The sequence below is a fragment of the Trachemys scripta genome, chromosome 1 (assembly GCF_013100865.1).
Source record: "Trachemys scripta elegans isolate TJP31775 chromosome 1, CAS_Tse_1.0, whole genome shotgun sequence".
Lineage (NCBI taxonomy): Eukaryota > Metazoa > Chordata > Testudines > Emydidae > Trachemys > Trachemys scripta.
The window spans coordinates 87,447,581-87,460,158 of record NC_048298.1 but is presented as its reverse complement, the minus strand read 5'-3'; the positions used below and the strand labels follow the sequence as shown (position 1 = coordinate 87,460,158).

At 42.0% G+C, this 12,578-nt stretch overlaps 1 protein-coding gene and 1 non-coding gene across 4 annotated transcripts in view; both read right to left on the bottom strand.

Moving 5' to 3' along the window:
* Positions 1–357: 357 nt before the first annotated feature.
* TRNAR-CCU lies at positions 358–430 on the bottom strand. The gene has a single exon. It is a non-coding gene; the product is annotated as a tRNA-Arg (tRNA).
* Positions 431–1,577: 1,147 nt separating this feature from the next.
* The window catches only part of UBN2 (ubinuclein 2), a 105,554-nt gene continuing 94,553 nt past the window's right edge, over positions 1,578–12,578 (bottom strand). For all 3 annotated transcript variants that reach the window (XM_034774776.1, XM_034774790.1, XM_034774782.1), the window contains exon 17: positions 1,578–10,773. In XM_034774776.1, the coding sequence (XP_034630667.1) occupies positions 10,724–10,773 (50 nt within the window). In that variant the 3' untranslated portion in view covers positions 1,578–10,723. The remainder of the gene's footprint in view (positions 10,774–12,578) is intronic.

Here is a 12,578-nt window from a genome sequence, read left to right as displayed (position 1 = left end):
ACGTTTATTAAAGTCTCATAATTTTGAAGCCAAACGCATGATATTTAAAGGCTTGGAGTTGATAAAACTGTATGTTGATTAGGTTCAATAACATAGGAGTGTGGTTCCTCCCCGCACTGTGGGGCAGTCAATCAAAGACACTCAGCTGGGAGGATGAGCTGTTACCCTTCAACTCATCTCACGTCAAGTGTTCAGAGTTATGCATAAGGCTATCTTGGGAACAAGTCACCTCCAGTGACTTCAGTCCACCCTCGAGTTGAAGCACAGTGTGGAAAGACCTGTCCTGAGTAAAATCCGACTGAGAATCAATTCGCGTCACACGGATAAATAGTTGGGGGAAGGGGAAAAAATTCTCTTCACCCCAGATGGGACTCGAACCCACAATCCCTGGCTTAGGAGGCCAATGCCTTATCCATTAGGCCACTGGGGCTACCGCAAAAACGTGTTCTTCATTCGCTCATTTCTCCCTAAATCCGACCTCCCTCCCTTTAACGAACACCGATTGGTCAATCTATTACCACCCTCCCCCACCCTCTTGTCAACTGTAGACATGCAGCTGTGCGCACAGCCTTCTGGGACTTATCGTGTCTGCGCACCAGCGTGGCGCACTACTCATGGGCATGGCAGTTCTCCCCGCACGGAACCCTGGGAAGTGTAGTTTTACCCGAAGACGGTGAGTACGGTCGGGCGATGATGGCGCTGGGGGCGCACGTGGCCTTAGAACCTAGCCGCCACGTTGAATTAAGGAGGCTGCGTGCCAGGCCGCTCACCGCCGCGGCCGTGAGATCATGCCCGGCCCCCGCTCGGCGCCGCGCCAGGCTGCCATATACTGGGGGACTCATAGGGGGAGCAAGTGGCGCCTTGTGCCGGTGGAGAGCAGGTACCGCTGCTCAGTTCCTACCAACACACGCCGATCCCTGGCCCGGGCGGACTGAGTTTTCTGGTGCACCGTCAGCAGCTTCTGACACGTGGGGTTGGGGGTTATGTGGTCAACCAAACCTGGGCCAACATTGTCCCCGGCTAAATTAAGACTCGCCCGTCTGCAGTCGCAAGCCAGTTGCGCTAAAACGAATGGGCCAATCAAAGTTCAGTGCAGAGCTCTGCACTGTCAGAAACGAGCAGATTAGATACAAACTAGGGGGCTGGAGCAAAGTTGAGAACACGCCCTATTGACCCAGCACCACCGCCGTATGCAGAACCAGCCCTGGCCGTTTCAGGGGAGGTAGTGTATTGTGGGGGTGGGATGGGGAAGATAAGACGTAGTTTAACAACATCCCACGTTTATTTAATCCTAGCTACTCCCCCCCCCCCCCCCCCAGCTATGACTCTTCCTCATGCTCTGTCCCATTATTGCTGCTTGCAGGCTGAAGATGAGGCGTCTTACTGAAACAATATATGTTCTTCCCCAACCAGTGGGGGATTGATCATGTTACCTGACAACGGGTCTCTGCTGGAACTGTAACTTATTTCAACCAACAGTTGGAATGAAGGCAGCTAGAGCAGAACTTAGATAGATATAAATTGCCAGTCTTTGTGATGCTGCGAAGTTATCTATCTCACAACCACACACACAGTGCTAATATGTACATTCCTCTTTATTTAATACAGCACAGACACGTGACACATACAAAAGAAAAATACACTCATGAAAAAGAACCCTGTCCCCATTAAGGACAGGAAACATTTACACTCAATTGAATAAGGCTCTTACTTTAGAACACAGGCCTGCTAACTACACTTGGAATCTCAGAGCAAGCCTATTGCCAAAAAATCTCAGCACCCTATTTAGGATAGTGAAAGTAGGGAGGGACAGAACATGTTTGGGACCTGTGAGGCAGGTTCAGTTACCACACTGAGATCTGCAAGAGTGAGTGCACATATGTGGTTATGGGATAGCATTGCCTTCTTTGCTATTTTATCCTGTGGGACCAAAGCATGATAAAAATAATTATGTTCCACCAGCTATTCTTGCAGAATGTCAGATATGCGACCTGTCAAAAAAATCCAAACTGTCCTGCAAAATGCAGGACAATAAACCTGAATATTTGGGAGGAAAGCGAAAACATCACAGTATCAAGGTGAAGAGTTTTATCAGGAACTTCCCAGGTGGCCAAAGCGCTGCCAACCACAGTTGGGAATACACACAGGAAACTCTAGCTTCCCAGTTAAATGGCTAGGATGTATTAAACTGATCAGCAAGCATACACATTTGGAACTGGTGCAGACTTTTGTGGCAGCAGCTTCCCCATTTTCCTGCTCCAGTTCAGGATGGAAATTAGGCAGGCACCAGTTCCTCTGGCAAAGAGCCTTACACACTTTTTTTTTTTTTTTTTTAAACTAAAATAATAGAAAAAAGGGAGACAAGTGTATTTACAAAATCCATGGCTGGTACAGTACATAATTTTTAAGACACACTAAATGCTACAATCTTTCAGGTCCTGAGATTATTACAAAAAAAAAATCAACTCAAAACTTGTATTCAGGTCCAGTTTTATAAGGAGAGAGAAATCAAAAATCACTTGTTTAAAAATACAGTATCCCTTTAAGTTAGTGGAACGCATCTTTGTAAAAAAAAAAAACAAAAAAACAAAGTAATTGGCACCCATCACCAATAAGTAGCTGGATTTGGTTATTCAGGCCCCTCTCCTCAAGGGCTGCTATACATGCTTATTGTCACATGGGGGAAGCATTTCACAGGGGAGTTCATCAGGTAAGCACACGGGCCCGCTCTCCTTTCACCAAGCCAAGGGCTTTTCCCCATGTTCTGAAGTAAGCAGGTACTAAGGAGCAAGTAGACATGTGAATTCGGGTGGAATAAAATGAAGAAAAAAAAAAAAATCACAGAATCCCCACTTCAAATAGGTCTGCCATCGCACAGGAGTTGTACATTCCCTTTCTTGGTATTAAGGAGGATCACAAAAGTCTGTATACTGACAGTTTCTTTTTAAGTTTAGTTGAGGCACAATAAGCACTCGCCTGCTAATTTTTTGTTCTAAACTTGGCAATGACAGTCAGGAAAGTACCCATCTAAAGGGCCCTCAGCCCCTCACTTTACATAATCTACATTCTCAAGAGCACCAGCCAGCCAAGTAGAATTAAGCTGGTTAACTCTTTCATATATTTTTTAATGAAACAGCAAATAGGATACTGCAGCCTAAACCCTTTCACTGAGAGGACTCTTGCTGCAATTAGAATAAGCAGCTTTTAAGCTTGGAAGCTCTGCTTTGAGCAAATCCCTTCACTAGGCAGAGGTAAAAGGACTCGCCCATGTCTGCTCACAAGGAAGAGTTCTAGTACAGTGCTTTCTCTCTTTCTTTAAATTAGAACAACAGATACCCTCCTATAGTAAGCATCTTTAACTGGTAGCCTAGAAATTGCCAGCATTCTAAGGATTACTTAACCACAAAATGCATTTGACCCCCAACCCTTGGGGAAAGGAGGCTGAAAGAGGGAGAAAAATCACATAGAAAGGGGACTAATTTAACTGCTAAAATATAACAATGCTCAGCAGAGACTTTTTGGGGGGAAGTAGAGAGGAATAATTAATTAATAGTGTAATGTATATTACTTCTTTAAATCAATAGTCCTAAATAAATATTCTGGAGAGAAACAAATCCCAGACTAAACCTTGAGAATGTATGCAAGAAAATTGCACAAATTGCTACAGCAAGATAGAAATACTGACTTTAAAACAGACTCATTACAGCTCTTGCCTCTGAGCTGGATTGTTCTGCTGTAACAAGTGCAACACTGAGCAGTGGATGAGAAGACAGTGGGGATCCCAATTCTGCCTCTATTTAGAAGAGATTCCATCTATAAGAGATCCAGCCACTGACTAGCTAAAATCTCCCCTTAATTAGAAGCAGTCAGTTCACTAAACATTGCATTTACTAAATCCTATATTTCGGTGGTAGGAAGGGTACAGGAAATCAATCCCTCACCCACCCAAAAGTGTAATCTATACATCAGAATTACTTCAGATTGCTGTGGCTTCTTGGTCCAGTTCTGCAGAGCTGAATATTGTGCAACTATCTAAAAAGCTCTCAGAATCAAACCTAGTCTCCCTTCAAAAGCCATTTCATTACACTTCTGACACTAGAGTTTGCACCAGAGAATGGGTTTTTTTCTCTTTTTTTCTTTTTTCTTTTTGAATACAAAGTTCATTTTCCCTGTTAGAAAAAAATACTTTTTTGTAGTACAGACATTCAAAAACTATGTCGTGTTTCTTTGGGTAGAAGTTTAACATTTGTTAATGGGGGCAGGGTGAGGAGTGTACATAACACTGGAACATGTAAAGAATACTCATCTGCATAGTTGATATTCATGACTACTAATAAACTAAGGCCTTATCTGGAAAAAGCTGAGAACACAAAACAGTTTTTCCCCCCCCCATAGGTGGAAGCTAATCAGTCCCAAATAAGCTCTGGGTGTCATCAGCTATTTGGTTTATCTTAAACTTGGTAGTATCTCCCAACTTGTTTTGGTTGGACAACAGATCTTCCCCTCTCACATCCTTTCTTTTGTTAGGCAGTCAAGAACACTGTCAAAGTTAACCAAAGGTAGTGTACCCCACTTGTACTGGACACTTTCATTAGTAATAAAAATTTATTAGCAGCTTACTGCTTTACAGCCAGAAGGGGGTGGTGAGAGAAAAGGAGAAGCTGCAATTCATTTCTAGAAAGATGGAATAAGTAGGAAAAAATATTTTCTTCATTCTAAGAGTTGCTCTATAGAGTTACAGTTATCACATGTTGGATACTAAAAATGTAGACAGACATCCTTTGCCTCAGCTAAGGAGAGCACAGCACAACTCAGGTAGGGCGTGCACACATGGCTGGAGAGCACCTTTGTGTTTCCCCCCAATCCTGGGACAGCTGCATGCCAGGCTGGTCCCTTGGAGCAGATTCATAGGTTCTCTATGTTACTTCACCTACCCATAACCCCAAGGGGCTATGTTAACAGCCAGAAATTGCTGGGTCTCAGGAAAGTTGGGTAAGCCAGCTTTGGGGCTGCTTTGTGCTGGCAGAATCACTAATTTATATAGATACATTCATGATTTTCAACAGGTTAAAAAAAGCTTTCAGGTAAGGTTAAAAACTAAAATTACAGCCATACCCTATGTTCTCTCACAAAACCAAACCCTGGTACTTGACAGCCCACCTTGCTTTCTAGATTAACTCTGCTCCTAATTAGGGAGGGAAGTTCTCAAACCTTGATCTGGTTTCTGGAAGGGGAAAGCCCACTCTTTCCCCCTCCATATTGCAGCCAGACCAAGCCTGTCACTACCTAGTAGAAATACTTCACAGAACCACCATAGCCTATTTATGTTTGTTATTGTAGGTTGAGCAACATTCAGCATTAGTCAACATTTGCTTTTGAGTAGTCAACACTGATTTCTCTGAAAGTTTTTATAGAAATGCAAGCTAGACATTTGTTCAATTATTTTCAGCATACAGTAAAACCTTGCTAATTTGCATTAAATCACTTGGACACCTATTAGTAGATTGCTTATTATATAACAAGCAAAATTTAACAAATAAAACAGATAAGTTCATTTAGTTTGATCACTGTAGTTAAGATGTATTGTAATTATTTATACTGCTAATTAGTAGATCTTCTACAAATAATGAAGTTTCAACAAGAAGACACCTCACTCCAATCTTTGCTGAGAGCTGGAAAAATGCACTTTTTCTGGTGTGTGATTTAAGCAGTTTGTGGATTATAGCAAGGTTTTACTGCGACTAATTTGCTGAGAACAATATAAGGAAGCCCACTCCATTCTTCTATTGCATGCGAGAAAGTGGCACAACTTTGGTGAATGTAAGTACTCATTTAAGCTAGAGAGTGATAGAATGACTATTGTCGGGCAGATGTGGATAGCACCATGCAAGCTTCCCTGTAATACATCTCAATTCAGACTTGTTTCAACCTAGTATTTTAGCAGTCTCCTCTACTAAAAGGACTATCAGTTGTGGGGAATTGTGCCAAACTCTAGGAGTGGTTATGAGAGACAGACTAATACTTACAGGTAGACAGACAGACAGACTACCAAACTAATTTCATTTGCGATCTAAACAAGATTCAAACAGACCTCCAAAGGGAAATGCATCACATTCCTTTCCCGCTAACCAACTCCTCTATCTCTCTCACACACACGGCTTACTATACTGTCATCTGTGCCCAAATGTCCACCTTTCAGAAGTACAATAGGATTCTTAGGAATACTGCTTTGTGTGTGAGAGAGAGCATACAGAATGAATGCCATGGTACAGCAGCTATAACTTATCACACACACACACACACACTTTTTACAAAAGGGAAAATAGTATAACAGCATAAAGTCTTCTTGGCAAGTTTAAGATTTTTCTCCCAAATGCCTCCCAGCACTTTAGGATCTCTGAGAACAGTTTAAAGGAAGGGAGAGGGGGAAATAAAATAAAGAAAAGGCACTTAAACAAAGGACAAAGGCCTGAATCAAGTAAGTCATGGAGGGGTAACAGCCATTTCACCAGAGCTAGGACCAATCAGAATCTACCAACTTTTATTTTTAAACTTCTATAAAATTAAAATTGCATAAAGTGTTAATTAACCAGTCATTTACCTACCACATTTACCTTCTGGTTCATTTTAAGAAAACAAAACAGCAAGTGTCCCTATTGTGATCCCCATCTCAGCAAAAAATGGGGAGCTGGAGTCCGGGGTGTAAACCTTCCAGAGCTTTGCTTGACTGCAGGTTTTGCTTTTTCCTGCAATTCAATCTTCAAAGAAAGTCCAAAACTAAAATAATAGACGAGGGATCACTGTGCCTTTAACAAAGCACTCAAAAAAAAAAAATCAAAACACCCCATCACTCCTAATCCATCTGTGGGCAAAACTACTCCAAAAACGAACTGTAAACTAGATTAAAATTCGCTAATAAATACAGCCAAAAGTTCATTTTACAAATGTAGCAGCAAATGTGATAAAGTTAGTTGGAGTCCTAAGAGACAACCCCCAGAAGGTTATGGTTTGCACAACTGATGGCAGCTTGGGAGAGTTGCAGGATTTCTCTGCTTTCATGTCCTCAAGTGTCCTGGACCAAGTGGAGGAGGAGTGTGGAGGAAGTGTCAGGCAGTTGGAGTGGGGGAAAGGAACAAGACCCTGTGTGCCTGCTTCACCCAAAATCTATGCACCAAACAGCCTTGACAGGATTCAAACAAAAAGCAGAACCCAAGTAATTAAAAGTCACTTCTGATTAGCTGAAAACAGATGTTAAACCCACAGCATCCACTCATGACTTTGTGACTCAGTATTACTAATGCATTTTAACAGCAAACTAATAGAGAATGATGGGCAAAAAACAACAATTTAGGCCATCAACATCTATCTTGGGGAGGTGGAGAACACAGCAATAATGATCCAAATGATTAGAAATTTTGCAGCTTGTGGTTCACCTAGCCTAGCTCCTTTCTCTATTCTTTGCAAAGTTCCCAGAGGATTTAAAATTGCTACCTATGCCTTTTGGAGCTTTGGAACATGTAGCAGAAGGCATTACCCAAAGGGTTTTTAGCATCTAAAACCTGTGTTTGAAATTATTGCTTGAATTATTTGAGGTTCAGAGTGAGCTTGATACTTCAGCTCACATACAATCCCCAAATTAAGGTTGGCTGCCCAGAAAGACAGCTCAACTGGCTCTTATTGCTTGTGAATACTGAGGGTTATTTAGTATGTACAACAGCTTATACACATTACCAAAGGCCCTTAAAAAGTAGTAACTCATGAAAAACAGCTTAAACAACAAGTTGCTGTGCAAGGAGTAGTAAAGTGTATTAGTCTAATTTTGCATTGGGATGTTGCAGATATCCTTCACATGCTCCCCTGTTCTGCAATCCCAGGAATTACTCTGTAGTTATCTTTTGACCTCGCCGTTCTGAGTTGAGCAAGTGGAGAATAGAGAAGGGGTTGGAATACAAAATCTTTCTCCTTTGGGTCAACTGATTCCAAAGTGGCCCACCAGACTGGTACTGACTAGAAATAGTTATACTCCAAGAACTGTTTCAGTGGCCTATATGAAGTGAGTTTGGGACCTCAGTGCAGTTTCACATCACACGACTATTTCCAAAACTAGTACTAATATACCTTCTTGTTACCATTCTCAGAAAACAAGCCAACAATTGAATGGGCTGTGAAGACTGAACTCCCCTCTCAATCCTAGAGATAATACCTTGGAAATGAGGCACACTTGCGGGATGGGGAGAAGGAAACTTGTGCTGTCATTGTCTGTGCTGTACGGATAAAGGGCTCTAATCTCCAGGACTGTCAACTGTGTACTTGTCACTAGATCTAGAATTTCACTTAAAAAAAAAAAAAAAAGTATGAAAGTAAAGGATGGCAATATGAGTGAGACACCTTGAGGGAGGACGTATAGAAAAGGGCAGAGTTCTCTTGGGGTGGGAGTCTTTTCCACATATTGCTGCTGGGTGGCCCTCCTCTTCACCCCCTCAGCTACATGCATTATTAGAAGTGTGTGGTATGTTTGGCATAGGTCAAAGAATTCTGGCCTCACAGAATCTGCTTCCTTCCTCCCTTCCTGGGGTAAAAGATCACACAAAAGCAAAACTTAGATGCTACCCTTGGAATAGTTAATGGAATCTTATGCCTTGGAGAATTTTCATCTGAGTAGGAATGCCAGGGTCTGTATGAATATATACACCCTTTTTGAAATTAACCTTGATGCTAAGAGATGTAATTTTGTCTAGCCAACATGCCACCTACAGAACATTTGCATTAGCAGAAAAACACAATTTGCCTAGTGCCACAGGGGTGAAATTCAAAACCTAACGGATCTTATTTTGGTTCAATCTGTCATTTACAGAAATTCCTTGTGCAAAATCCTTTATTGCTGGGCTCAACCCAACATTTATTTATTTTTATATGATATATACAATATATATTATTTTAAATTCATGTTTATATATAATTTATATATATAAAATTAAAGAGATCTAAATAGAAAAAAGAATTGTTGTCTGGTCTTAAGAAAAATAGTTCACATGTCAAAGAAAATGGAAAGCTAAAAGTTGGTCTAGCAAAAACACTAGAGATTTAATAGCCAGAGGTCAAAGTTTGTACTTGGAAGGTGTGAGGTGACCATCAGTCATAAGTACAATCTCAGATCAGAACTACTGGAAAGTTCAAGACAGACTAGAATTCCAGTATCTTTGATCACAGGGATATACTGGATTTGCAAGAGAAAGGGCCTCAAATCAGAAATTGTGATATTCCAGATCAGAAGATCCCATACTTTCTTACTTTTACGTTGCAATTTCTGCCATGCTTCTCTTTCCACTTATAGAAAGATGGGACTCAACAATAAAGTTTTAATCTAAGAACCTCTTCTGTCCTATTGTCAAAAGTGCAATGTGTGCTAAATGTTTCCTAAATATACAAATGGACTACCCAATATATTGCTATCCAAAAATGAAAGCCAGCCTTGCTGTCTTGTATTACCATGCAGGGCAGAGTTCAGGTCATGAGTACCCCAGGCCAGCAAAGGCGGGAATGCTAAAGAGACAACACATTCAGCCCCAGGAGGAGAAAAGGCACCCCAGGTCATTTTTGAATTATTCCTCTTTGGCTAATGCTTGAAGCAGTATAACTTGGCTCTGAAGTAAGTGTCATCCAGTTCTCCTTAGCTGAAGGGTTTACTACCATGTCTAGCTTTTGAAAGTAGTTGGATGGAAGAGAGAACGGAGCCAGCAGGGATGAGGAAGTGCCCTTGTGTTTTATGAAGGATGTAGATTCTACACTGTAAATAGAAATATACAAGGAGAACCTATTGAAGAAATGAAGCAAGTTTAAGGGTGGAAAACCATAGTGTTCATCTTCCAAAAAAATTATGTGTGGGGAGATAAGAATGCTGTCTGATCTGAAACAAAATTTAGATTCCATTTTATGTAAAAAAAGACAGAATTTTTTTTCTTTAAATACCAATCACTTTATGCTAAAATTAAATTGGGAGTAGAGACTAATGGAAACCCCTCTTTACTCTTCTCCTGCCTCTCCAACAGGATTCTCTCTTTGAAAGGGAGCTCTGCCTGGGGAGTAATGAGACTGCTTTAGCCACAGGACCAACAAAACCAAACAGGGCCTGTATTCATTAGGCTTTTCCAAAGAGGTAATGTTGGACAAATGTCTGTATCAGAAACTATCTGTGGAAAGTTTATTCTTATTTATGCCACAGAGTGCCCAAGCAGAGACCATCTCTGGTCTGCACTACATATGGTCCACAACCAGATGATACACTCAGGGCCCATTTATATTCTTTTGCAAGGACCTTCAAATTGTTAAAGTGGATAGCGTCCTACCTCCCAGGATAGATGGAGAAATTTACTCCATCTCTCTTCATGCTTCTTCCTTATCATTAGGCATTACCCAGAAAGTAAACATTGTGCCACTGTGGGTTTGACAACTGAAACTTGCCAGTCAGAATAGATTTTAAAAGGCTGAGTTTCTTTAGGTAAGCTCAAACTCTGATCAATCTGCATGAAAGCCTTTCCTCCTTTTCCTCCTCTATTTGATCAAGTATTTTCTTTTTCTTCTTTCCTCTCACCACAGTGCTTGGGATCAGAGTATGTAAACATTGACAGAAACAGCAGCCCTGTGACCATGTAAGCACTTTCCCAACCGGGCAGATTCCATCAGCCAATCAGAACCGCTTCATGCTCCCGTGCTCATCCAGAAGTCACTGGGTTTTCCGCTGTAACTTAGTGTCCCCTTTACTTTGGCCTCCATCTGGAATTTGGGGGTGGGGGTAGAAGGGGGAAAGAAGAGGAACAAAGAAACAGGTATAAAGTTCTCTTGTGATTATGTGAGTTACACTATAAATAAAGCAACCTGCACTGCAGAATACTGTTGGATGCCCTGAATAGGTGAATTCCAGCAGCTAGTGAGAATGCACAACTGTGACATGCAGTAAATGAACGTACTTTGCACCAAAGGCTGTGACTGACTGGTAAGTTGTCTACAGGATGTGGGCGGTTTCTATTTGTTTTTTAAAAATAAATTTAAAGTGGGGATGCCAAACTCAAACACTACTAAAATGTGCCGTCTTCGTGGGGTGGCGGATTCCCTTATTATCTTCTCACCAGCTTATTTAATTTACATTATAATAGTTGATGCTTAACACTCAGCAGAAAACACTATTCTTTCTTGAAGTAACAGCTAAATTGTTGTTTGGGAGAGTGCTAAATCTAACCCTCAGGTCTCTCTAGCACTCTTTGCAATAAAGCATATAAAAATCAACCTATGGAACTTATTGCAAACAGTTGATTAAGAAAGGTTGAACTGTTTTCACGGGCTCTTGAAACAGCACTTCCTAAAACCCTTGGATCTGAGCATTGTGTGGGTGGAGTAAAGAACACCCCCAGCTCCACTCTGCCCACTTCAGACCCCCACTTCCTGTTTGAGCCACAACTCATGAAGTAGCCAAGGAAATTCCATGTCCTAAACTGCACAATCCTTTACAACTGTGGAATGATTTTTCAGCCATACTGAGCTTGTGGACTGTAACAGGGCAAAGCAGGGCCCTCCTTGGTCCTGCCTCTGCTCTGATCCAAAAACCACTCAGAGACCCTTAGGTTCAGCAATCACTGGTGCAGTTTATTTACAGGGTGCAATCCCACCACCTTCTCACCCTATACAGCTTGGGGTTTTCAGCCTTGAGGACGCCTTAGCCTCAGCACCCACAAGGGAAGAGCTACCCCTCTCTGGCTTCCCCCCTTCCTTCCATCTGTCCTTCCCCTGAGCCTGTATATAGCCACAGGCTAATAGGCTGGCAGCTGTTTCCCCTTTGCCAATCAGACACAGGTTTCTCTAGCCAGCTCCAATTTACCTCCCTTAATTGGAGCTGGCATGACAGAGGGCTGGCTCAGCAGTTCCTGCCCAGCACCCTGTCACATAGTCCAAAAAAGATGGAGAACCACTGCTTTAGACCAGGGTGCTCAAACTTTATTGCACCACAACCCCCTTCTGACAAAAAAATTATTACATGACCCCAGGAGGGGGTACTGAAGCCTGAGCCCACTCAAGCCCCACTGTCATGGGCAGGGGGGGCGGCCAAAGCCGAAGGGCTTCAGTCCTGGGTTGGGGGTCAGTAATCTGAGCCCTGCTGCCCAGGGTTGAAGCCAAAGCCCAAGCCCCAGGAGGTGGGGCTCAGGGTTTGACCTTGAGCCCCAGCAAGTCTAATGGCAGCCCTGGCGATCCCATTAAAACGGGGTCGCAACCCACAGTTTGAGAACCGCTGCTCTAGACCATACTGCCTTAAAAAACAAAACAAAACAAAAAAACCCAATAAACTAATCCTCTCAGAAGGGACAATATTTGTCTGAGCTAATCTGTCAGGAATTTTCAACCTGCTCGTCCTATTGAAAGTATGAGGTGTTGTACATATACAAAGGAATTAAAGAAAAATCAAGAAGCTGGTAAATGGAAGTTCAGCATCACCTCCAAAGGGGAAGAATAGCTCCTCAAGTAAGTCCCTCATTCATCTTGTAACCAAAAAAATAATTATTTACTGGGTATTAATAATTTTATTTCAT